This window comes from Poecilia reticulata, chromosome 11 (genome assembly GCF_904066995.2).
Source record: "Poecilia reticulata chromosome 11, P_reticulata-male-v2, whole genome shotgun sequence".
In the NCBI taxonomy this organism is placed as follows: domain Eukaryota; kingdom Metazoa; phylum Chordata; class Actinopteri; order Cyprinodontiformes; family Poeciliidae; genus Poecilia; species Poecilia reticulata.
Window position 1 is genome coordinate 11,801,406 of NC_088840.1, and position 27,917 is coordinate 11,829,322.

Genomic DNA, 27,917 nt, shown 5'->3' on the forward strand with positions numbered 1-27,917 from the left:
AGTGTCCTTGGTACCGGTCAGCGACCACAGGTCTTATCTCTTACTTCTTACCAAGACGGAGGGAGGGAACCTGCAGAAAAATGATGCAGAAAATGATAATTTGTTGGAATTTTCCCTTTATCTCCAACTTTCTTTTCATCTTCTCTGTTATTCAAGGGATGTAATCTTTCTCTTTTATGCAACATTTCTGTACAGTTTGGTTAATAACCTTTTATGCGTCACTTTATTCCATTTAAATAATAGCAGCAGCTTTCTGTTTTGTGCTCAAAGTGTTTCGTTTTTTTTTTTTACACAAATTCTTTAAGATTTGTAGGTTATGGAAAGCTAAAGGAGAGCGTTCGAAGCATTCATGTGAATGAATCCAAGCTTAAGTGCCTTGGAAGATATTTACAACTGCTAGCAAGAGCTTTTTCACAAAAAAAGGCAGATATTTGAATCTCTGAGAAAACCTGGTAGAAACTTACCTTAAAAACAACAATATTTACAGCAAAAAGTGGTAAAATTATTGACATAGGATAGATTAATACACTTTCCATACTTCTATTAACTGAAAGCGTTATGTATTTCACTTTTCTTCCCCTTTTCGTTTATATATTGTATAACGAGGAGAAGCATGAGGAACAAGAAACCTTTGAATGGTCATTTCTTTTGTTTCAGTTTCAATCAAAAATTGCAAGTTTTCTTACCTTTACACAATAGTTCTCTGTGTCAAAGGCCACCTGCTACCTTTGTAGCTGGTGACCTACTTCAGTGAGTCAGTTGGTTTATTACCTTAAAAAAGGGTCCAGTTTCCCTCTGACTACACAGTCAGGTCAGGCACAGTACGAGTACAGAGTTGCGTCAGGGAAATATAACCTGGGAAGAAATTCGGAGGAACCTTTGAATTATGGTGTTTCAGTGTGGTCTGCACAGCACACACAACCGCATCCTTTCTACCTTCCCCTGCCGCAGCCCTGGAATCCAGGCTGCGTTATTCCCCCTGGGTATACATAGGCACGATGACTGAGTGTCCTTGAGACTGGTGACCTCACTCCTTTACTCTCCCTTTCTTTCTCAAAGTGAAGCTTGGAGTTGAGCCAGGCTGATGCTCGGCACAGAAGAACAGGAATACAGTACGGCGCTGCTTGCATCCCAGACGAGGGAGAACAGAAGGAAAAAAGAAAAGAGAAAATCAGGGACTCTCCACCATCAGGGAGGGAAAAACAGAACAATGAGGACAACAGAGCTTTCCTCTTTCACTTTCACTAAACAAGTGGGTCATTTGGAAAGATAACAGGAGCAGTCAGTGGCAGGTGCTCCGACGTTATTCACCAAAAAAAAACACAGTTTGAAGTTGTTTAAAGGGATGTTTTAAGGGGTACATGAGGGAGTCATTTACCGTAACTCTTCTGTTATGTTCGTTTCTGAGGTACAGCAAAAATGTTCATGGGTCAGTTTGACCGGTGGAGTGTTTAATCATGCAATAGTGTCAAAAACCAAAAAAAATACTCCAAAACCTTTTTGTATCTGATTTTTAATTCCAATACTAACCATTTCAATCAATATTTGTGCAATTATGTTTTTTTTCTCACAAATAAAGGATCAATGACGACAATTTACTCATTTGCACATAAAAACTGTAAATTACTGTTATTTTTTTTATGTCCACTAAAGAAACCGGCAGACACAAAATCAGTAATTATCCTTCAATTAGATTTTTTTGTTGATTTTTTTAATATTAGATTTTGAAATTTTTTTTCAAGGGATGATCTTTATAATTGAACTTGAGGCATGTATACTGTTCAGGGTCAAATTAACCCATTGATTAATATCAAGACAAATGAGTCATGCAGAGAGTGTTTATGTTTTCCCCCCACTTCTGCTGAGTGTCCACTCAGTGTGGGTGGAGTTTGCCCACAGGAACAGAAAAGGTTCCCGTCAAAAGTTGTTTGAATGCCTGTTTTCTCGCAGTTTCCTAGTGAAGTAAAGAGAATAGCGAGAACGTGGACTTGTGTGCATGCACATGTGCATACATGTGTGTGGTGAAGTAGAAAAAGTTCAATGCAAAAAAAATAAAAATACTTCCAAATATAAAAAAAAAAGTTAAACTATAAAACGGGTCGATTTGACCCACAATATAACAGGAGGGTTAAGATGGACTTTTTTTTTGAGTAATGCTATAATGTTATTCCTTCATTAAAAACATACCTGGACTGTTGCTTCGACTCTTTCATGCATTTTTGAGAAATCCTTTGATCTCCTGTGGGAGGTGCGTAGACTCTTACTTGAACATGAAGCATGCAACTCCTCCTTCAAGCTGCGGTCTCTAAGCCGAGCTTCCTCCTCAGAGAGCACCCCTCCTCATACAGCTCCTTCAGACTAGCGGCAGCAGCGATTAGCAAACAGCTGGTGGAACTACGCATCTGCTGAGCTCATCACATAAACTGCTTCCCAGTCCTAAGAAAACAACATCAGGGAAAGGCATTGTTGTGATGACGCGCTAAAAAAGAAAAGTAGGAGCTACTTAAAGAGCCAGAGGCCAATTTCAAGTTGTCAAATAGCAAAGTCAAACTTCTCATTAAAGCTATATTTGATATATATGCAGCATGATGAGGAAGTCATAGTACCAGGAGAAAATGCACTCATGCTCTGTGAGAATAATGAAGACAACCGTGTCACCTGGCAGACCAAATTATACAACACTCGTGTAACACTTCTAAACTCTATCATACTTATCCGATTTAGTGTTATTTAAGGTGGCTGATACGTAATTTAACAAACAGTGGCTTAGCAACAAAGTCTTTAAAGGTGTGTCTAGGCTATAGACTTATGATGAGGTTATATGATATTTCTAATGTCCAAACAATGTAAAAAGTTACAATAAAATGCATGTGACACCCAAAATTAAAAATCCTCAAAGCTTTCCGTCTGGAGATTCTGTGCTACTGATGACTGAAGCTGCATTTTATGAAGGAAAGAGATAAAAAAACATGGCTCACTGTGGTCTTAGAGGGCAAGTTATGTGCTGGCAGTCATGCTGGTGGTTGGGATAAGGGTAGGTGTGTTTAAACTGCTGTGCATATTTCTTTCCACCACACTGCCACTGATGGTCATCCTGACTGCAACGTTGTCATTGTCTGAACCGCGGGGTTTCCTCGGTTGTGTCCAGGAAATAGCAAAGCAATGTTTTCTTAAGCGTGTGATTTCAGGAATCAGACCTCAAAGGAAATTTTTGATGTTGAAACGACAAGCATTCCTGACTTTATCAAGAAAAAATATATGTTTTTTTTTTTTTTATTGTGAACTTGTCATGCAACTTTTAATTTAGCTTCAAATCAAATCTCTGTTAGGGTGATTCATATTCATAGTGATTTGTTAATAACATTAGAAAATGAGGAAGAGAAGCTGACTCAGTTGTGTTTCAGAGTTATTTTTAGCCAGACTTCAGCTGACAATAGCGGAAGGTTAATTCCCTGGCGGCTCGTCGTATGTTCAAATTCTTGTAACTCAAACCTCACGTTGTTGTCAAAAAATCGACATGACATATACTATTGACGAAAGTGAAAAAAAACGGGACATGAAGTGGTTTTATACATTGCCACTAAATGGACAAAGCAGTCACAAGTCACTGTGGTTGTTACTGTTTTCAGTAGTTCAAGCAAGAAGAAATTCTCATGCAGACGTTACCGCCGAGTTTACAGGGGGATTTTTTTACATTTCTTTTTTGTTCTTTATCAGAGCATCAGCTTGTGTTAATACTTTTTGAACTGACGTTTATCGGAAACTTCAACGCACAGTTTACAACTGTGGGACATTTTCAGCTTGATTCTACTTCTCAGTGCAACAAAGACAACTTTGAAATCTTTTTTAAATATATGATTAGCTCAGTTTAAGTTTAAGTGTATGCTTCTGCATCTTTACTAGACATGTCAATTAATGTAAAGGGTATCGTGTGTATACTCTCTGAGATATACACACGATGTTCTCTCTGAAATGTTCTCACGTTTCAGTGAGAACATTTGTTTGAATCATGTTTATGTTTTGCAGATGCAGCATCCAAAAGCAAGGGTCAGCAGATATTATAAATTTAATATGGAAATTGATGCATCTGCATGATCCCAAAACAGACATGCAGATGACGAAGGCACCACATGACGAGTGAAGAGTGGACTAAAAATATTCCTAAAATCAAAACAAAAACAAAGCAATTGAGGAAAGCAGCAGGTACTGCAGGGCAACAAGCCACGCAGGCAAAAACAAAGACACTGAGTTACTGCAGCAATGTTATGACTACCTCAAATTGCCAAATGGTGGCAAAATTAGTTGCTTTCATTTGGAAAAATATGGGCACCGCAAATTGCATTTTATTAACTTCCCCAATCAAACATTTTACTATTGTAAATAAATCATGAAACTTAAAAAATTCAGCTTATAAGCACATTTTTTTGTTTTAAAATTAAGAATGTACTCAGATAGAAACTATAGAAACTACTCTGAATAATTAACTGCTCTTACTATAACGCTTGATATCCGTTAGAATTGAAAAGATTGTTTGTATGAAATGCCTTGAGGCAATATTTGTTGCAAATTGGCAATAAGTAAATAAACTGAAGTGAAATTTAATTGAACTATAAGTTCATTATGTCATTAATATATAGGCACTTTTTGGCTTGGGTGCTGGAAATAATTTATCAGCTCAATCCGATTTTCTAAGTCTCCTATCTGAAACTTGGTAGGAAGGCACACGGAGTCTGAAAAAAAAAAAAGGCTCAGATGAGCTGATGGGGCTGATTGTTACGTCGTTTAAGATCTCAGTTCTGTGTTCGGTTTCCACCGACGGAAATCTCTGACATGCAGAAGAACGCCATTTGAGGCTCTCCCCCTCAGGTGACACAAACCTAGACTGAAATAAAATAGACTTCGTGGTAAAGAGTGGGAGGGAGATGATATTTTGATTTTCAAAGGGGATTTCAAACTCCTTTATAACACATATTGACATTTGCCACAGCAGGGGAACCAAGATTTATACGTCTGTAACTGAATCACAGAGAAAATGCCCTTCTTTAAAATTACATTCGCACAACACAACTGTGAAATGTTAAAGTCACGGTACGTGCTTGCAGTTGTTAGATTGCATCTGTGTTTGGGAATCCCTGCTAAGGTCATGTTTCACCTCTGACCCCCGCTTTGTCCCCACATCGGTTTAGCCAAAGAATGGGAGTCCAAAGAGAGGTCGAGACTCTTGAAAACCACCGAGAGGGAGGGAGCTTTGAGGAGAGGTTTGGGGGAGGGCGAGCAGAAAAACCGGGCAGGTGTTTGGTTGAAAAGTGGGTAAGAACCACTGTGGTGCATATGTATGTTTTTGTATGGGTGTGTATTTGCATGTGTGGTTGGAAAGCGATGAAACCAGACCAGCGTGATGGAAAGTCGAGCCAACAGCTAACACAAACACAAGAGGGGGGCAGAGTGAAAAGAGGTGAGGACGAGGGGGAGAGGAGTGATTACAGTGGAGGAGTGTTTTGTGTCAGGTTTACATCGGCTGTCATTAGGATGCTGATACTGACCAGCATTGACAGAGGTAAGGGATCTGTTTACGTGAGAGTCCATTATCAAGTTTGCACAGCAGAGAATGCATCCATATTTTGCCCTCCACAGCCCCCTCTCCCTCCCTCCCTTCCCTCCCTCCGTCATCCAGAAGAGGACAAAACTTGGTCTGGAATCCGGATAAAGACGGTCTGCGGATTTCACAGGGATCTTTCACACACTCGGGAAAACAGTGTGCTGTGTGTTTTCTTCATTATCATAATTGAGAGTGACTGGTAGGACCGTGGACTGGGAGGTGTTCAGCTCTCCCCCCTGTCCAAGTAATCCTCATTTGACAAATGAATAATTGAGAGGAGAGGCGTATTAGGCTCTGCTCCAGACTCCTGAGGGGCAGATGGGGTCAAACGCGGTAGATAAAGGCTGAGGGGTGAATGAAGTAGCTCTATCCAAGAGAAATTATCCCAAATAACCAAAATATATATATATATATATATATATATATATATATATATATATATATATATAAAACAGGAGGAGATCAAGCCCACTGATACTTGCTTCAAAGAGACACTATTCGAAGTTCATAGAATATTTCAAGAATTTGCCAGTATAGAACGAAATCAAAAATTTGATGTGTGAACACCATCAGACACAACTTACAGTAATTATGTTGTAGCCTTTGCCTTTATTTGTACTCAATTGCTCAATGGACATAATATTTACAATACAAGCAAATAGCATTTTACAACCCGATAGTAAATGCATCTATACACTTAGGGCCAATTGTATATACACACTTGTGCTTGTATTATTGGGAGGGTCTCGTTTCTATTTCCGGCACTTCCTGGACAGGTTGCCAGCCACGTGAACGAGATACAAACTGACATAAGTGCAAATTCAGGGTTCGCCACTGCAGCTGTCAGCCATATTGAATTTGGAGGTTGGGGTTGGTGAGAAACATCCATTTTCCATCTTCAATTCTGACGGTCCTGTTTATTTTCCAAACTTTAATTTGTACAATGTTTTACTTCAAAACATGTGAACAACTTTTCCTCGTCTTTGCCATTTGTTAAGACTTCAGTTTTGAAAAATCGTTGCTTCAATTTGTCATTAGGGCTTTCCACGTCTAAAACAAAGCCCGACTCTTCCAGACTGCATAAGTTATGAACAAATTCTGTGGTATTTAAAACTTTGTGCTTTTTTTCCCAGTTATTTAGACAACTGGTGAGTTGTGACTCTCAGACAATAACAAGAATTGCAGGAAAAACAAGAAAATACAACAACAGGATAAATTTCCCTTGGTGGTGAATGTATGTTTCCAGTGGAGATTGTGGTCTGGAACCAGACGCCTCTCAAATGTTTTACTCAGAAAAAAAAAAAGTCTTCACATCCTGCCTGCATGTATAACATTTTAAATATAAATGTACAGTCGCTTATTGCATCACTTATGCGAAAATGTGCATTTGTAGACCTGACTCCTGAGTCATTCCTTGAGCTCTCAGAAGACCCCAACTGGTTTTGGGACAGGGTGGCTAAGGTAATGATTAGCTCGCTTATGTCTACGGCTGGCTGTGCCTGTTTTGTTTGGCATACTTAGAAAAGAGTGGAGCACGATAATACCACGAGGCGGACAAGCTATTGTCCTCTTGTCTGTTTTGCTCTGCCTCCAAATGCTGTGTTGTTTCAGTGAGTATTTGGCTGGAGCTGAGCTGAAGAGGAGAGGTTACTCAGAGTCATTGGAATCCCCGCACAATAGACACAAACCCCCACCTCTTCTGCTTGGAACTCCAGGTTGTGAACCCCGCTGCAAGAGCTCTGGCTACATCCTCCATCATTCATCCACCCACCAGGCTTTAGGCTCTCCCTCCAACACAGGAGCTCTCAGTGCTGCTAAATGGCTCCCCTAAGAAGCAGCATAAACACCACCGTTCAGTCCAAGGCCACGGTTCACTCTGGAATGCACCGCATCACAACTCCTCGTGGAAAGCACTTTATCGCCTATCTCTCTCTCTCTCTCTCTCTCTCTCTCTCTCTCTCTCTCTCTGCTCCCTCCCCTCTCGGAATAAACGCGTTGCCATGCCAGCGGCAGTCAGTGCAGCGGTTAAAACCCGCTCGTTCTCCTGGATTTTAGTGCGTGATGTGTTCAGTCAGCAACGTAGGAGTGCGCCGGCTGAGCTGAACGTCGCGGCTTCTTCGCTGTCCTTGTCTCCCGGTTCCCCACTCCTCCACTCCCGCTGCGGACTGAGACTTCCACCCGGCAGCCGAGAGACAGAAGCGACAGCACACCTGGAAAATAGATGGAGGGACCTGAGCCGCAGCTGTCGCCGCAGTCCACCTTTCTCCCGTGGTCCGAGGGGGGAGGGCGCTCGTAAGCTCGTCTGAGTCGGGGTTTGGGAATACCTTTCCGGGATTAGAAGGTTAGTGTGTGTGAAAGACAATGTCCCGCGGCTCGCTCTGGCAGTCCCGACTATTGTTGGCGCGGCGGCGGACGCACGGAGCTCAGTGTCACCCGGTCCGCCCCCACCTCCACCTCCAGTAGCGGTTCAGGCTCTCGCGTCTCGGGCGTCCCGGAGTGTGAAGGATGACTTCCTGGCAACGCAGCCGTCCTCTGCGTGTCCTCCTGCTCTGCTGCGTGGCGTTCGTTGTCTGCGCAGAAGCTTCCAGCGGCGGTGAGTCGAGGCTCATTAAGATCCAATTACATAATATCACAGCAATTACTGCTGTCATCTCCAGCAATCAGTGCACAGCATCCCTTTGTCTGTCATCTCTGTAGGGGAGTGACAAAACTTTTTTCATTGGAGTGTTTTTCTCTTTTAAAGATGTTAATTAAACACATTTTAATTAAATTCCATTCAGTTTTGTAAGTCAAAGGAAACAAGCTAAAGGTACTTTATATAATTTCTCATTTCTATGTTGCTTTATGGGATCCAGTTCTTACCAATATAAATAGTGCAATTTCAGAGTCAAGTTAATTTCCAGTTACATTCAATGCTATGTGATCTTAAATATTGTCCAGTACAATCAGATTCAGTTGCTTAAATAATGTCATTTGGTGAAAAGTTGTCCACGGAAATCTGAAACAGAACATAGAAACTTAATACTGAAATACAGGAAAAATATGAAATAAAAGAAATACATCAGAATTAAACGGAGAACCCTTTAAATGTGTAAAGAAGAAGTACAAGTTCGCAAAAAAACTAAGCTCAAGTTGAATTTAAGTAAAAACCCAACCGAGTCTCCACTGGACTTCTTTATGCTGAGCAAGCATGTGGTGACAGTGGAAAGGAAGAAGCTCCTTTTAAAGGGAAGAAATGTCCTGCAGAGTCAGACTCAAAATCAGCAGCTAAGCTTCTGCCCTGACTGATTGACTGCGTGTTGAGTGGAGACAACAGACACAGTAAAAGAAAATGCTTAGCAGTACCAATTCTGTGTTGTTTCTGTGTTGAACAGAAAGAGAGGACATAGAGTTCGTTCACATTAGCTCCATCGGAAACTTTACATGCTGGAGAAACACAGATAAACACAGAGTAAAGCTGATGTAAAAGTACTATCTATGGTTAACATAGTTAATGGAAGCTTTAAAGGCTCTACAGAGATATAATAAGAGAAAATCTTCTGTGAAAAAACAACTGGAAGAGAACATAAAGATAATGGCAGCAAATAGCCAGCAAGATGGGAAACTCCAGCAATTACTGTTCATTTCTGAATTGACTGGGCCAAGTCTGTCTAAATAAATTAAATGTACTTGTTTAGGAGTAAAAAAAAACTTCATAATAGGTGACAGGTACACTGCTGGATGCTCAAACTGAACAAGGACAGTGTCTTGTCAAAGTTTAGTACAGTTTATTTCAGTTCTGACTGCGGGAGCTGACCAGGTCAAACTCTACACACTAAAAGGAAAACAATGAAGAAAAAAAAGAACACTTGAACGTATGTAGAAAAAACAAATGGGGCGGTCAGATTTGTGTTACAAAAAATGGACTATCAGCCAAAATTGTTTGGCCTCCATAGACTTATTTCGCCTGCTGACGGGTACCTGAGCAGAAAAACCCAAACTCTCAGCTGCAACAATCACATCAGCTAGAGGTGAGCAAACAAAAAAGTCCGCCAGAAATTTAGATTGTTACAGTTGTTAAAATAAAAAGAAAAGCAACTTCCAAATTAGACATTAAAGAAATGTATCGGCCAGGAAAAGCCTGATCTGCTTCCCTTAGCCATCCATCATTTTGGATGAATAGTTAAATCATTGAAGAGGGTTTAATTGCGGTCAAAGTGCCTAATTGGGTCAGAGCCTGTTAATGGGTCTGCTAGTGATGTTCGGACCCACATTCTTTCTCTGTCCCACATTATGGGTCTGCAACTAACAGAAATGGCTCCGGGAAATTGGATTTTAGCCGGTAAATTACTCTAATAAATCATTAACCCCACTACAGGAATGATGAGGTGAATGGTGTGCCTTTCATCGCTCTCTATTCCAACATGCCTGCTTTCTTTCTCTTTCCTTTCTTTCTCGTTTTCTTAAAAACACTGCCTAAAGTTACTCTGTGTGAGTGTGTGGGAACCACTCCAACAACTCCGGCACCTGTTCCCACACTGCTGTGCACTTGCTAATTTGTGCTGAATGGCTCGACGCGAGTTCTTCCCTTATCATGAGTGGATATGAGATCCTTAACAGATTTCGCCGCATGACTAATGAGTATTGACTCACACGTTTCCTTCATATGCTAATCGCAGATTCTTCCCTGCTCCTTTTTGTTTCCGTCTATCCGCAGGAGCCAGAGCGTGTTGGTCGCCCAGCGTCACCTCTTGCGCAGATTGCCTGCAACGTGGACCACAATGTGCTTGGTGTTTCCAGGAGGTGGGAATGTGTACACAAGTGTGTGTGTGTGTGTGTGCTCTTGTCCGTAACAGACAAAAAAGAAATAAAGCAAACAGTGGGAACGTGGCAGCCTTTCAGCAGCATTCCTTCAGATGACACGCACCAAAGCTTTCGTGGCATTCACAAATGAGAATATGATGTGTATGTTTGAGCCCCAAAGCGGTCTGAGTTGTGTGACCTGTGCGAGCGCGTCAGCCTCTGTGTGAACATTTTCTCAGAGTCGGAGCCACACTCTATCCGTGTGTTTAGTCTCCGTGCTCACGCATATCGCCGCATCTCCCCCTCTGTTTGTCTCTATCTGTCTTTTTCTGTCTCCCTGTCTTGTCTTTCTTGTAAAGAGCCCACCCCTGGATCAGCTTTTAGAAATTCCAAAGCCTCCCAGTGCCACACCAGTTACCGCACACATACGTACACGCAGCCACACGTATACACACACGCGCGCGCACGCACACACATGCAGTGACATCACAGCAGAAGTATAATGTCAACAAATGTGTGTTCGGGCGCTCCCATGCCAAATTTCCTCTGAATTCATGTTGTTGGGCTGAGTGAACTTCAAACATCACCTCCAAAACCTCCTACAAGCTCACACAACCACGCTCAGACAAGCACTGAAAACAAAGCGTTAGCGGCTTTTATGTAAATCCAAATTTGTGTTTACGTAGGCAGTTACAACCCTAGCCCAGAAAGGAAAGTCCCAGGAAGTCCGTCAGAAACTTCTAGGCGTTAAAGAGCTGGTCAGTGATAACTAAAAATAAACAGAAGTCAGTCTGGCTTTCAGGTTCAGCTCATGGTCACGAAGCTAGAAAGAGTCTCAACTCTCGCTGTAGACTGTCAGACGCTTTGCTCTGGTGGGTTTTTCTGTCTTGCATTAGTAGAAATCCCCCCCAGTAATTAAGCCGCTCCACTACACGCCTGCACAATCTTGTTGGTCTCGTCACACGCTTGAAATCAGACCCATGGGAGGTTAATAACTCACTGTGAACACACACACACACACACCAGTGAGGTTTTACAACTGTGCTGCCACTGTACTGCATTTCCATGCCTTAGTCAACAAGCCAAAGTACGAAATGTTAGTAATCTGTTCCAAAGCTACGAGTCGTGACACTGTTGGGCTGTGCAGTCAAGACAGCTGACAATTTTAGGTGTTCTCTCATCTTATTTTTATTTTTTTTAAAAGCTTAAATAATTGTTTTATCTTTATGGAGACATGAGAGATTACATATTAGCTGGCAGTACTTCAAGAGGAGCAATTTAAGGGCTTAAATAATACGTGGTCTGTGGTTTTTATGTCTGGTCCCCTCTGTCTCAAATCAATACAAGCAGAATAAAACGGCTCAAAATAGAAAATGAAACCAAGGTAAGTGATAGTAAAAGTGGTTTCAGTTTGCCATCACCAACGCACCTTGCAGACACCAGAGATAAAGTGAAACCACATTCTGTTAACGGTGTGTTAACAGGAGTGGAACTGAGGAAAGACTGACAAAGAAAATGAAAACTTTTCCACCTCACTATGACAGCTTTTACTCCCGCTCAGTCAGATTAGCCCCACTGATACCAGATGTGGTTCTGTTACTTCTAGTCTTCCATCCTTGTATGTATCCATTGTCATGGATTATGTTAGATCCACATGGGAAACACAAGCATAAATTTCCGCAACAAGCTCCTGCCCAATTAGAGATACCGAAGCATTCTTTGTTCTGAAGGATCTTTGCTTTTTGGCTTAGCTTGTTCTCCCTCAACAAATGTAGTATTTACACATTGAATAGTCATAATGGATAAAGACAGAAACTTTTTAAAAAATCTTTGCACACATTTGGCCCCTAGGACTACCTGCACGGGGCTGAGCAGAGCCGTCGCTGCGATCTGCCGGACAGCCTACGCAGGAGAGGTTGCAGGCCTGAGTTCATGGAGCGGTCGGACGTCAAAGTGGAGGTCGACGCCACGCTGAACAGCACACAAGTGTCCCCACGGGAAATCAGCATCACCCTCCGGCCAGGTACACAAGCTCTGAAACTCTGGATTTTGTGTCTCATTTAAACCAAAGTCACTTCACGGTTTTCTCACCGTTTCTTGTTGCGTGTCTCTGTGTGTGTGTGTGTCCAGGTTCAGAGGCCAGTTTTGTTGTTGCCGTGAAACAACTGGAGCGCTACCCTGTAGATCTCTACTACCTGGTGGATGTGTCAGCCTCCATGCAGGAAAACCTTGATCATGTAGGCTTGTGGGCTGTCAGTCATTTTTTTATCGCTGCTCTTGTGTGGGGGGAAAAAGTGATTCATCACCAAAAATTTGGATTTCAGATATGAGTTTACACAAATTCCCTAAAAAAAATAGAAAGAAAGAAAGAAAGAGGAACTAGGGAAATACAAATTATTGTTCTACTTCTTGTTCAGGCTTTTCCTTCCTCTTTGGCTACTTCATTTGTCTCTGTTCTTTTTGATTCAATATTATCTCCTTCCTTATTCGCTTACGCTCGTTTCCTTCGTCTTTTCTGTCCTGCAGCTCAAGACGGTAGGCGTCGCACTGTCCCTACGGATGACGCAACACACCTCAGACCTCTGGCTAGGTTTTGGCTCATTTGTGGACAAACCTGTCTCCCCTTTCATGAGTGTCCATCCCTCCAAGATCGACAACCCCTGCAGGTACAGAGGAGAATGTGTCATTTGTCTTATCTAAAAATGTCTGACTTCAAAATGTACCTCATTATCTCAGATAACATTCATATTTTCATGATACAAGGAGAGTCACATGCAGGGAATTTAGTTATTAAAATTCCCTACAAATCTAGAGGTGCTCAAAATATTGCTAATTATTATTATTTTTATTGCAGTAGCATAATCTCTCTCTGAAATATTTTGAAAAAGCACACCTTAATTTGAGGATATTTGTTCAGTGGGAAAAGCATAAAGAGTTTGGGAAAGAGGCAAAAATCTCCTAATGAACTAAATTCTTTGACTGAGTTCAAATAAATCAAATATTTCATTATGTTCTCAAGTAAATGTCAAATGAAAAATGTCACGTCAAGGCACTTTTCTCAAAGAGACACCTCCAAATTATGAACAGTTTTACTGATAATTACATTCATACTAATGAATCAAATCATATAGACACATTAGATCCAATGTCCCTGCTAATTCGGTTTTATTGATGGACGCTATATTCCTAAAAGCTGTAAATAAAAACTTATCTCAATGATTTTCTTTGTTTGTCTGTTTTTTTTTCTTCACCAGTGATTACCAGATCCGCTGTCGTCCGGCCCACGGTTTCCACCACGTCCTCAGCATGACCGGCAACATCAGCGAGTTCACGCGAGTGATGAAGCGCCAGCGCATCTCCGCCAACGTGGACACGCCCGAGGGGGGACTGGACGCCATGCTGCAGGCCGCCGTCTGCCAGGTGAGTAACGCGCCAAGCCACCCGTCTGACCCCGAGAGTGGCATTTGTGCTGGAACAATTGGAGGCATTCTGACTCAGCGCTGCGTGTTGCTGCAGGAATCCCGTTTAAGTAGTGACACCACTGCACACAGTCACCGAGGCTCACAAAACGACTGCAGGGGGGCTTTGAGTCACATCGTGTGAATGAGGGGGCAGCAGCAGGCAAGATTTCAGTCACCCCGGCGGTGGTCACGTTCAGAAATAGACTCTCCATTACATCATGCATACTATAAACTCAGTGAGTTTCGCCAAATACACAAACGTGCACACATGGTCCCGTTTTCTCACACTGTCTCTGATGATTCACAGACATGAAGAAGGAGCCACTCTGACTGAAAATGGGGGGGGTTTCTGCTGCTTTTGCTTAAATTTGGCTTTGCAGCGAGGCCCGATCATTGAGGAAACTAATGCAGTTCAGATGAAAAAACTGCCTCAATATGCATTTTTTTCCCTCAACCACACTTGTAAATCCTTAAAATAAGAAGCCCACAGAGTTTTCCACATCAGTTTCTGTGACTGTATCGATAAGGAGTGATTTAAGAGTTTTTAACAATGGGTGGAATTTTTGAAATCTTTCCAGAAACAGAGCCGATGTGGTGATATTTGTCATAAAGCAATCACGTTTCCAAAAAAAAAAGTTGGGGTGCAGTGTGTCTTTGCCCAGATACAGTCATGTATGTGAGTTATCTCACGTCCAATGCAGAGATTTCCTCCAAAGAGTTATTTAATTCTTTCGATGTGACTAAATATGACCTCTGTTTCTTGTTCTTTGGCAGCGTGCTGTTGGTTGGCGGCCAGAGGCAAAGCGCCTCTTGCTCCTGATGACAGACCAGCCGTCTCACCTCGCCCTGGACAGCAGGCTTGCTGGGATCGTAACGCCGCACGACGGCCGGTGTCACCTGGACAGCAACATATACACTGGAAGCACAAAGATGGTGGGAACCTCATTTAAAAAAAAAAATCTGTTAATCTGTAATGAGTAATCTGCGGTTACTCATTGCTTCACCAGGATCGCCGGTAAACTCCTTCATGCAAACATCTCCTTCACAGGACCATCCCAGTTTAGGTCTGCTGTCTGACAAGCTGCTTGAAAACCATATCTACCCCATCTTCGCTGTGGAGAAGATGCAGTACCAGTGGTATGAGGTAATTAATAAGTCTATACCATTTACTTGTTTTTATTTTGACACAGAAACTTAAGAAAAAATAGCATGTATGCATAATGAAGCACCTTATCTGATTCGGACTATAAGATTCGGATAAGAAATTACTTCCAGGTGTGTTTCCTTCTTTAGGAGTTGGTGAAGCTGCTGCCTGGATCAATCCTGGGAAAGTTGGGCCTCTTTCAGGCGCCGAACCTCATAGATCTGGTGGTAGATTCATACAAGGTAAAATCGTCCCCCTGTGGTTTCTCTTTAAAAATCCCCATCCTCTTTCATTCATCAAAGGAAGGTGCGAGTGCTGTAGAGAAGCGCAAGAGCTTCACATTAGAAACTCTTTTGTGATGCCTGTTTTGTTTTCATCGACTCACATTTCAGAACGTGGGAAATTCGACAAAGGGAGAAGTTTGTGGTTTTGTCTGGGCAGATGAAACAGAAAATAAAATAAAAAATAAAAAGACATAAGAAGAAGAGGTTAAAACATGCGTGACCTTGTGCTTTTTGTGTGTGTGTGTGCATGCGTGTGTGTGTGTATGTGTGCGTGAGTCTGTGTATGTGAGACTAGGAGGTTCAAACGACAGTAGCCTCTGGGCTATAAGCTCGCCTGCGGCAAAGCAGGCCTTTGTTTGCTCCGAGAATCTGCCGAATCCACAGATCTGGGTTTTCTGTGATGCATTCAGGCACACACACGCACGCACACACACACACACACGCACACAAGCAGCGATGCCTGAACAGAAGCTTCCATTATGAAAAGCTATCAGATCCCTACGGAAACCATGTGTCCTAATCCCGGACAGACACAAAGATACTATTTTTAGCCCCACCTCCTCGTCCTCAGAAGTCTTACAATGAGACGGAAAGCAAGGGAGGACAAAAAAAAAGAAATAAGGAAGCTTTCACAGCTTAACCTTGATTTAAATCATCAAATTAACTTCGATTATCGAATTTCGGACCTTAACCTAATGCTGCCGGTTCATCTGTTTTTTGTTCTCCACAGAAACTGTTGTCCGAGGTGGCGGTGTCAGTGTCAGTGGAGGACAAGGCAGTCAGCAGGTACTGGGTGTCTGTTTCTCCTCTTTGTCCCCGCGGATCCACTGCCAAGGACCAGAACTGCTCAGGGGTACAGCCAGGCCAGACGGTAAACACACAAAAACAAATGAACCATTATCACGTACTTAAAGAAAAAAATTCTAAAAAGAGGCATCCGGAGAGTGCGCTAGACGTATCGGAGCAGCACATATAAACACATCACTGAGAGCTTTACGCGACAGAAGAGATTTGGTAAATAATCCGAGTTGAGCGGATTATAATCTCTATTTAACAGGGAAACATTCCCATGTGATTCCATGACCTTTTCTTATGATAACCCTTATACCGTGCTCCATATGAGAGCATTAATGGCGGCAGGTAGAGCATTTATATTTAGAAACAGACTCCTATGGATACCGGGTCCAACACCTGCTCAGAAAGCTCCTTTCTGTACTCTACTACAGTAGCTATTTGCTGCAGTAGTTTTGAATGCTACTCTCAGAAAAAAAAACTAATTTGTATATCTGAGAAATCTTCTTTTCTTAAATTGCTCCATAAGATTTGTTCCCACCGAAAGGTTTGGTGTTCTCCGTCCAACACTGAGGTGCTTACTCACTGCCTCATAATTACTCCTTTGTGCACAAATTAATGCCCAGCGTTTTCATCCATGGGCGGATTACACTGTATTATGGAAAGTACCGAAATTTACCAGAAGGGTGATAAAAATCAAGAAAGGTTGACTGTAGATTCAAATCTTTATGTATAGTCAACAGCAGTATAATTATTCTGAGTCTTACTGTTACTGTAGTTGGGTTTTTATTAAAGACTTCCAGTCAGTGAAGCGTTGTTTGTACACTGTGCTAAACATCCTGTATTCAGGGATTATCTTCAGCCGAAATCAACAAGGGAAAGTTTTGTTCTGTCCCGAATCAGCTTTTATTGTAGCTTGCTTTGTTAACTGAACATTATGCCTGATTCTGTGCTGTACAAAAACAAAAGAGTTTGAGAATTTCCCTTTCATTATATAATTATTCCAGGCCTACAGTGAAACTGAATTGCTTCAAATAAGCATCAGCAGACAGCATTCAACGTGTTTACAATCGGAGTGCTAAGATGTTTATCCAGTAAATCATTCAACAACTCAACTTTATCCACAAGGATATTAGAGTTAGAAGTCCTAAATTGCATTGCTATGTACTGTATTTTGTTATCTTGTCCAGAATTGTGTTGTATTACACCTACAGAATATTGCGTCACATCATGTCATAGCACAACGTGTCACAGTGTTTTATCACTTGTGTTGTGTCCAGTGTGGGCTGCACAGTGGTGCAGGTATTAGCGCTGATGTGTTGCCTAAAAAAGGTCCTGCAGCATTAATCTGTCCCATGCAGACATCTTTTGCCCACACTATTTGTGGGATGTGCAGCTTATAAAACATAATCTTCATCAGCTTTTCTGCTCCTTCAGAGCATCAAGACATAAAACAGTGTGCTGCCATAAAAGTGAAATTATTTGGTATTCCCACAATTCTGCAATTTCTGCTTTCCTAGAGGATATTTTTAATGTATATTTTATTATTTTAATTGACTGTTCTTTTAATATTCCCAATAACTGACGAGTAAAGCCCCCCTGTCATTGCATTTATGCCTCTCTCTTGCCACAGTGATCACAGACATTTTTGTGCGCCAGTTTGCACCTGCTTTTCAGACATTTATTGCACATACTATTCTTCTCATTTTGTTTACGCAATCCTGTTTGATTTGTATGAGCTTTCAACCTTTAGAAACCCTTAGTCATTTTTCATGTATCCTCTGAATCATCGGCAGCCCCTAGATCAATCTGTGCTTCTTCTCTTGCTCTGTGGTTTGTAAGTAAGCTCACAGGCCTTCGTTTATGATGCCTCTCTTAAAGTACTCCCGCACTTTATATTGCTTCTGCCTTTTAGAATATTGAAAAACATACATAACTCAACTCCATTAGTGAGCAATCAGACGCTTAAATTTCATTCAGAAGGTGTCGAGCCAGCAAATAGTAAACTGATGGATGTTACTCTTTCCTTGCAGGTCTACTTTAATATCACCGTTGGCCAACGCTCCTGTCCTGATGATGGTGAAGATGAAGATGTGAGAATGTTGGTGCATCCGGTGGGCTACAATGAGTCCACTGTCATCAGTATCCGCTCTAAATGTCAGTGCAAATGTGGACCAACAAGCCGTTGCGATGGCAACGACCAGTCACCCTGCAGGGGAAGCCACCACGGTGTCAGTCAGGAGCAGAGGCCGGATCATGGACACATGAAAGACCCGAGCTCAGATCCAAATAGAAGTTGCAAAGCAGATGGGTCAAATGTGAGCTGCAGCGACCGGGGAGTGTGTGAGTGCGGAAAATGCACGTGTGAGCAGAGCAGGCTTGGGACGGTGTACGGGAAATACTGTGAAATTGACGACTTCTCCTGCCCGTATCAGAAGGGACAGCTGTGTGGAGGTAAGGTTGAAAAACATTTCACATCATTTCCAGTTGAATCACAAATACATTAAGATCAGGCAGTGCTCCTTTAATGCGCCCGAGTTCTTATTGAGACTCTCTTCAATTTCAGGCCGAGGCGTGTGTGTGTCAAGCGAGTGTGTGTGCGAGGTCGGCTGGACAGGCGACAGTTGCAGCTGTCCCACCTCCGAAACCAGCTGTCAATCCGCAGACGGCTTGCTTTGCAGCGGCTGTGGAAAATGTGTGTGTGGCAAGTGTGTGTGTACCGATCCCCAACGATCTGGAGACTTCTGTGAGAGATGTCCTACCTGCCAAGTCATCTCAAAATCCTCCTGGTACTTAGTCAATCACTACTTATATCCTAAATGCACAAAATAAACTCCTGCAGAATTTTTTTAAAACTCTTTTACCATCGACTTGGTAATTTGTTTTGTCTATTTTCAAAGTTTTTTTTTCCTCTTCCTCTTAGTAAGAGTGTGGACTGCCATCATTCTCGAGGTCTCTCCCAAAAAGAGGCGAAGCTATGCAACACCACCTGTGCTCTTCATATCGGCTCCAAAACAGATTTTTCAGGTACAACAAGTAGAAACTTGGATTGTGGAGAAATGTTTAATTCCTGCATGCTAACAGAAATGAACATATTGTAAGTTGAGATCAGTACCCATAGTTTCACTTAGAGGTGCAGCTCAGCACAGCAAAAAAACTTATAATTTTCCCTCATATTTCTATAAATAGCTACAATAACCTAAGATGGGCTAAAAGAAGAAGCCAGTGCCACACAATAATTAGGTTGCCAAGCTATGACAAAACTCAGATAACTGTGGATCGGGTAGTTGTTACTCTGTACACATTGGGACATGTTTTTTTTTTTTCTTTTTTAAAGCTAGAAAGCTGCAGTTTCAAGTTACAGGGTCAGAACAATCCTAAAGTTCCGAGGACTTTGTGGACTTAAAGCTATTTAGTGCTCACCTCATGTGTTGTGCTTATTGGCTTTTCTGAACACACAGCTCAGTGGGACTGTGTTCTGAGTTTGACCTGGATAGAGCTGCATTGTTTTGTGTGCACACATTTCAAAAGATTTCCTATCTAACTGACCTTCCTCCTGATATTAGAAACAACAACAGATTATATACGTCAGTGCATCTAGAGTTTCTGAAAGATGGTCACAAAATTTTCTATCATGTTGGAAGTAGGAATAGAGATGGGTTAGTATAATTCTTTGTATCAACTTTCCAAAGCCAAAATAAATCATTGTTTATTTGGACGCAGAAGAGTTCAGCTGCAGGCTTGATGAGTAATGTTTAATGTTTTTGTAGGCGTTGTATTAAAATCTGAAGTAAACAAGAAGCATGAATTGCAAAAATAATGCTATTATAAAAATAAAAATTACAACCGTATGCTTCTGATCAAATACCTTAAATGACTTAATTTAAATTCAGAAATACTTTATTTATCCCAAAGGGAAGTTAAATGTAACTTGGCCACTAGGTGGCTCAGTGGGTAGCGCATGATTGATGGAAGAGATCACTTGAACTTCCACCTTATTTCTGCTCTTTGGTTCTACTCTGCATCCATGATGTATCATTTTCAACTCACCTGGTATTGAGGTCGTTTTACTTGAGCTTTTGAGATGCTAATCAGCTGCTCCCAGTTGTGAAAACAATACCTGTTGCCACGGTTATTCACTATACCAACTTTCCCTAAGATAAAAAAAAAGGCGAAAGCAAAAGTTCTTGTAGCAACATGAGCCAAATCCGGAGGGAATAGCCGTTAAAAAAACAACCAATGCCTCGGGACAGAAAAATTTCCAAACAAAAGTTTACGAAGAGAACAAATCAAATCTAACGTCACAGAGTCACTCCGACATCCTCCCACCATGTGGAAGCGCAATCGTAGAGGCAATCTAGGTGCAGTTTTAATGGAGCAACTCTGGCTGCCCTTCACATTCGGAAGGATTTTAATACAATTTGGAAAATAATGTAGAGTCTATCATTCTACAATGAAAAATATCTCTCCCAAGTGAAAAACATTCAAGGCAGCTGCCAGCCTTTCCAGAGGTGGATATCCACGCGAGTTCATCCAGAGATCGAACAGCAGAACGTAAATAGACGTTACAAAAGAGCCACGTGTCGGAGTCTCCCTGCTGCAGATTGGACGTGAAATCCAAAACTGTACAGATGTTTGAGTGGTTTTACAGAAGAAAACAACCAGCCATACAGTTTAGGGTTTTCATTTGCTTCTGCACCAGTTCTTTGGATGGACAACACCAAATTAGAGAGACGTTTGGCCTCAACACAGAATGCTAAGTTTAGCCTAAACACATCGCATTATCTCAACACAAATGTGTGACATCAGCTGCCAAGCACGGTGGTGGAAGAGTGATAATTTGGGCCTTGCTTTGATGCAACGGGACCTGGATAATTTAAGATATACTCAGTCTAATTCAAATGTTGTAAATTACCATTTGCAATTCTGAATTACATTAATTTCCATTGGCATGATTTATTGTTTCATTAAGAATGAATCATTCTTGCTTTCAAGACATCAGCTTTAAGGGATTGTTAAAATAACTCTTTGGGACACTTTAATGTATCCCAACTATCTTTATTTAGTACCTCATGCAACATGAGGCACTGCAATTTTAAAATGAATGAATGCTAAATTTAAGCTTCATCTGCTAAAGAGGAGCTATTACCGCTATCTCCAGTATTTCCAGCTATTGAAATGTGTTGTTTATTTAGTTTTTCACAGCTGTTGTCTTTTTCTAAATTACTAGCAGCATTTTTATATACCAAGATTTTCAAATTGACTTCAGGCTTGGGCTTGGTCTGAATCTTTAACATGTCTGAGATTTGAATTTGCTCAGTAATGACAGCTGTCAGTATCAGTTTCAGATCAACTTGCACTCCGGTCAGGCTCAGCTTCACATTAGCAAAAGACCAGAACAATGTAAACACACACACACACACGCACACACACATGCTTTCCTGCGAGGTCACTTCCGTTGCTACCACGGCTGCTCCAGTACACCCTGGTGGATTGGAGTCAGCAGGCCGGCTGTCAGTGCTACAGCTGTATTTTACATTTTCTTTTTAGATTCCTGCTCACTTTGTTAGTTTCTCATGCACAAACACACACCTAATCTGCGCGCACACGCAGTTGCACATCCAAGTGTTACAGTTCATCCCCGCCTTCCAAATTTTTGGAACAGGACTGTTCATTGTGCGTACCCCCCCCCCCCCCCCCACCCCACTTATTTTTCCCCAGCCCGACGGGACACTTTCTTCCCGTTCACACCCACTGTTCCCCGGGTGCAGCAGGAGCCAGGTCTCTATGGAAACACAGTTACAAAATGTCAGAGCGCTCTTTGGACTCTTTGTTTGGAGCGATCAGCTCGTCATCCGCACATGCTCCCCAGCAGACACACAGCCAGCTAAATGTTCAGCAAAGCACCACTGGCACAGCTGCCTCTGACTGAGCACTGTGTGTGTGCGTGTGGATGTGTGTGTGGTTTTAGTATATGGGTGTCTTTAGTGTATGACTTTAGGATTTATTTCAGTTGATGTTTTTCATTTATTTGAAAGCTCACAAAATCATACTAATTTAAATACTAATTATTCATTTGTCTTCATGAAATGCACATATATATGAATAGATGTGCTCTGTAATATTTATGTTGCACCTTATCAGGATCAGATCAGTATGATACATGTTCTTCTGATACTTTTTCACACTCTCTTATGAAAATAATGGTTTTGCTTAACAGACTCAGTTTTACCTTCTGCTGTAGATAATCGGAAATGGTGGAATAAAAGACTTTTTTGTTTTCCTTATTTGTTAGACTTTCACAGCTGAGAACACTGAGCCAGCTGTCTAGTACGGTGGTGGTAGATCATGCTTTGGGTCTGCTGAGCTAAGCATTTAAAAGGCTGTAAATGGATTTATTTATTTATTTATTTATTTATTTATTTATTTATTTATTTATTTATTATGTTGTGTTTTAGTGTACAGCACTTTGTATCAGCTGTGGTTGTTTTAAAGTGCTTTATAAATAAAGTTGGTTTAGTTTGGTTTGGAATAGAAAGTGGTTCAGAAATAGTGTCTTCTTTGGGACAAAAGGCATGGACTTTTTAAAGCAGCAAAGAGGAAGAGGAAAATTTAAGATGGCAAAATAGGAGCTCTTGAAGTTGTTATTTAAGCACTAAATCACTCTTGGACTAGTCACTTGTAGTTGTTATGGAGCAAAGAGGATGCAAAGCATTAAACAACTGAAGTTATTTTCAAATATGGCTTTTCTCATAAGTATAATGAGGAATTTCTAACCTTATAGGTATTCTGAATCAAGCAAGTTATTTAAGAAAGCCATAAAGCACAACGCTGTCTGAAGTTTAAATACTGTCAATAGTTTCAATGTCAGTTAGGTCTGAACTATTCCAGTACCGTTACTTAGAGTTGCATTTTGCTTTGTCTATTCAAAAACTAGTTTTGATGTGTATTTGGGATCGTTTTCTAGTTGAACACCGTGTTAAAGTTGACCGGATGTTTGGCAACAATGCAGAAATCACTAAGGCTCAAATCTATTATAAACTGGAATATTCTGGATACAAATATCCAGAATTATTCCAGAATGTTTTCAGAAACTTGTTGGTGGGTACAAAAAGCGTTTGTTTTCCCTGCAACTTGGAAAGGGGACATTTAACCAAGTATTAGTGTTAATCTAATCCTTGTTTGGATCAGTGAAAAAAAATCCAGCAGTAATTCAAACATGTGCACACTATTCTCGGCGTTAAAGTTCATCAAATAGTCATGGACAAAGAGCACATTATTATAAGATCAAACGTACTGAGATTCATTTCCAGAAATTGTAAATGCATACAGTATGCATTTATAGTCTATAGAGGAATGCATTTCATTTCCATCTTTTTTGCTAGTGCTAGATCTTTGAATGCTAATGTGCTGGTTGTGTCCCTCCACAGAGCGAGTCAGCAGTGGGCGACTGGTTGGAACTTTCCTATGTGTGTGCGCCCTAACGGTGCTGTGTGGGCTCGTGGTGGTGGCCGTGTCACGGTTGCTGCTGCAGAAGAAAGTCATGCCACGAGGGGGCGCCGCTGCGGATTTAGGCTACCACTGCACTGGAAAGGTTAGTCCTCAACTGTCATCTCTCATGAGCACTGCTGGATTTTAATTGAGGGGAAGCCCTACGTCCAATGAGCCCCGAGAGGTGTAAGGGAGTCCTTCAATCCAGAGAAAATGTATGTTAACGAGTTTTTCCTCCACTGAAGACGGAGAAATTTGAGTCTGCTCTGTGGGGTACAGCTGTTTTTAACATTTCCTCCCAACTCCCTGCTCAGCATCTATAGTTCCCGGATGTTTGACCTTACACTGAAGAAATATGGAGATGCAGAAGAGATGTGTTGTCAGGATGTGTGGGCTTAAATTGCTCAGCCTGGCTCAAGGGAGATTTGAATTATCGTGTTTATACCTCACAACAAAACTGCAAAACAGCTTAATGAAACTCTCTGCTTTGGCCCTTTAATGCGTTTACTTGTTTTTGGTAATATTTGAAGCCTCAATTTGCTATGTTGATGTTTAGTTACTCTCAAGGGGGGTTTAATTCATAGCACTGATGGTGTGTTACGATTTACTCACTTGTGTGTTTCGTAAAACAGAAAATTGATGTTCTGATAGTTGCTCAAGTCCACCTCAATGAGGCCGCTTTTGAGTACACAGAGATTCTACATCTCATGTTTTTGTTATTTAAGGAAACATACGACAAAGCCTCTGAAACTCAGACAGCAAAAGCTTCAAACAGGAAGTTAGAAAAGTTGTTTCATTTTTTACTCCATTTTGCATAAATCTTTAAGAGCAGTGCAACACTTGATGCCAGATACTTACATGCACCGTGTAAAAGGTGTTTGTGAAGATTCAACGTTAAACTAATCCTGTACTCTCCACTCATAGAAGAAGAAGGCATTACTTCATGAAAACATTAAAAACTCAGATCACTTTTAGAGTTGTCATCACAAATCCCTGATGTTTACATTTGTTGAAGGGTGTTGTGTGAACATTGTGGTCTACAAACTTGACTCTGCTGTACCACTTCTGACATGAGGAATGGGGCAACATTCCAACTATTGTGAGAAGTTTATAGAAAAATAGTGTTGGACCCAAGCCATGCAGTTTAAAAAGCTATTCTACCAAATACTACGTATGTTTTTGCAATCCTGTCTGACCTAAAAAAAAGGAAAGCTATAGTCTGATTTAAAATCAGTGAGGAAAAAAAGCAAGTTTTGTGTTCCAGCTGCATATTTTTATCAGGTAGTTGTCTACCAGTATTCTATATATAATACAATACAATACAGTACAGTACAATACAATAGGAACAGTTTTGTAGAACAGAACAGGAAAAGCAAATATTGATATCTTGATGATTAAAGCTGGTAGAGACATTAATGTGATGCTCAGGCTGTATATGGTGCATCTATAAAAGGGAGCTAAATACAAAAACACTACTCTATTATTTCCATTTCACAATACTGAAGGTTGTGGTTGTAACGTAACAAAATGAAAATGTTTAAGGTTCACCTGTACCTTTACAAGGCACTGATTGTTGTTGCTGGGATGTGGGACTTTTGCTAACTGTGCGCTTCTGTCATCTGCCAGGATCTCTCATATATTCCTACAACCAATGAGAAAACGGTGACCTACAGGAGGGACCGCCCGCCTGACCAACCCGTGGAGATGCACATACAGGTTCCCAAGATGCCTCTTGATGATCACTGGCAGTTCTAATCAGGGCACAAATGTTGAAGTCTGAAGGAACGCGTCAAAGACAGAAAAAAGAAGAGCTGGACTGGAAACTTCTTTTCTGCTCCCTACGCTCCCAGACATCAAGAAAACTGTATTTGAAGGACAAGACGATGCTAAACTTGACTCCAAAACCTCAATGGGATTAGACTCTGAAATGAACTAACCAAACCATGGGGGACTTTTTGACTACAGTGGCCAGTATCTTTTGAATCAAGATGAAACAAAGTCGCCCACCTCTTCTTCCTCTGCAGCAGAGAGAGGGCCACAGGGTAAAGAGGGATTGTGAAGGTTCCTCTTTTCTTAGATATGCAGAGCAACTTGTCTGTCACATGGATGAGTGTGAGAGTGTCTGTGTGTGTTGTGCCTCTGGTTTCTATTTATGTTTTTAAAATGTAACACTACATGTTTGAAGTTCATATTTTAGAAGGCAACACTCCACCTCCACCGTCTCCCTGTCTTTGTCTGCCCCCGTGTGGCCAACTCCATGTACTATGACCTCTCTTAAAAAACACAATTGACCTCAGCTGCCTTAACTGTTCCACCAATGACTCCTCGCTCTTACTAACCCCTGTTTTCGTCGCGTGTAATGGATGATTAATGTTATTCTGTGTGTTGACCTGCTCTTTATGGGATGAATTTGCACTAGAAAGCTGCATTGTACTACTGAAAAACTGTGGGCACTCTGGGACAGGAGAGCTGTGAACTTTTGGGCATTAGAGGTCGTCTTTGTGCATTCAAAGCTGATGTAACAAATTCACCACCCAACACTGGAACAAGAATGACTGAGATTCATATTTAAGATATGTATAATCGTAAAACAAAAACGGTTATTTATAGCGATGTAACGTCGGACACTTGAGCGCGTGTGCTCTGCGTCACAGCCATACTTTCTCCTGTTCTTGCTGAATATCTATTTTCCAAAATGTCTGGACAACTTGAGGCTTTAAGGTACGAATGGGTTCAGACAGCACTGAGGACGGCAGTGGAATCTACATAGCATTTATGCACTAGAAGAGATTACCTGAGACTTTTGCTTTTGCTCAATCCTACTCAAATTTCTAATTTTTCAAGTAGTTTTTTTTTGTACTGTTGTACTTTTTCTGAAAGTTTAAAACACTAATAACTATTTATTTTTGATCAAGTTACAGGAGATCTCCTATAACTCAATAGTGCTGCACAATAAGACAGATACTGTAGTTTTTTTAAGTGGACTGCAGAAGGTTTCAGCAATAAGTAGCATTATTAATCATCTCATCTAATATGGTACTGAGTTTTTACATGAAAACGGCACTTTTTGTTGGTAGATTTGTTGTAAGTTATTGCGTGTGACTGTTTTTATCACAATAAAATGTGCAAGATTTTGTTTAGTCATTACTTGAGTTATCGTATGTGTATGAAACAGCGTAGCCTTTTATAAGTAAGTCTTTACCATGAAAACAATTATAATAATGACCATCTTTTGATTTTAATTTTAGCATCCAAATCCAATGATGTTTCAGTTATGATAGGTGTTTGGTTACTGCAGAAAAAAAAATGTTTGCAAAAATGAGTAATTCTATTTGTTTTTTTCAAAATAAAACATGTCTGTTGAATTAACTTGTTCAATTTCTTTGTGAGAGGTGCAGGACACAACTGGAATCATTTTATAGTCTTTATGAAGTAAAAGACCTGTAACAAAACTGTGGCCTATTAATATTTCTTTTCTAGGTCTGCAAGGTAACCATAATTCAAATTATGGAGAACAATATATCTTACCATACAGACTTTGAATGGCATCTGAACACTAATGTATCAGAAACTATTAGAGGATGTCAACTCTGCATTTTACACAATTGATCACACAGAGAAACTTGGGGGAGAATTTCTACTGCTTTTCGATCATTTAGTCTTTTATAACTCTGAACAAAAATTTGGCATGTGGGGTTCCTCATGGTCTGCGACAGACTGGCGACCTGTTCAGGGTGAACCCCTCCTCTCGCCCGAAATGTTAGCTGGAGAAAGGCACCAGCAACCCTCCCAACCCCACTGAGGGACAAGGGTGTAAAGAAAATGGATGGATGGATGGATGGATGGATGGATGGATGGATGGATGGATGGATGGATGGATGGATGGATGGATGGATGGATGGGTTGCCGTTGTATGACCGACATGCTCCGTCTAGTTTAGAGGTTTGCGAGCTGTGGCTCAACTGGTTCTTAAAAATGACTGAAAACATTTTGAAAATTTTGATTTTTGCAGTTCTTTGCTTTTTTGGTGGAATAATTGCATTGAATGTCCACAACAGAATCCTACTAAAAGTACCAGTAATATTTTTAGATGTGTGTGTGTCCGTGTGTATGCATGTGTGCGCGGGCGTGTCGATCATCTGTGCCGTGACAGTGTTATTGGCACAAATCAACCTATTAGCCTTCTTTGAAGTTTCAACCACATTTCCTCATACCATTCAGGAACATGCAATCTCTCTCTGTTTGCCAAGTCTCCATGATTGATTTGGTAACTTTGTTCTTTTAAAAGCCAATCTCCTTTAGCAAAACAGTTATTTCAATAAAGCAATTCAAAAGCTGAAAATTGTTTTTCTAGGAACAAGGTT

The 27,917-nt window shown here is 41.1% G+C and overlaps 1 protein-coding gene across 1 annotated transcript; it reads left to right on the forward strand.

Annotated features, from left to right (window-relative positions):
- Positions 1-7,594: 7,594 nt before the first annotated feature.
- itgb8 (integrin, beta 8) lies at positions 7,595-26,922 on the forward strand. The gene is made up of 15 exons (XM_008421763.3): positions 7,595-8,192; positions 10,296-10,381; positions 12,233-12,404; positions 12,512-12,618; positions 12,908-13,047; positions 13,636-13,801; positions 14,617-14,775; positions 14,891-14,986; positions 15,136-15,228; positions 16,001-16,141; positions 18,096-18,516; positions 18,629-18,851; positions 18,986-19,089; positions 23,493-23,656; positions 25,180-26,922. Exons 1-15 carry the CDS (start codon positions 8,105-8,107, stop codon positions 25,306-25,308), a joined length of 2,289 nt encoding a protein of 762 aa, XP_008419985.1. The 5' UTR covers positions 7,595-8,104; the 3' UTR covers positions 25,309-26,922.
- The last annotated feature ends 995 nt before the right edge of the window (positions 26,923-27,917 follow it).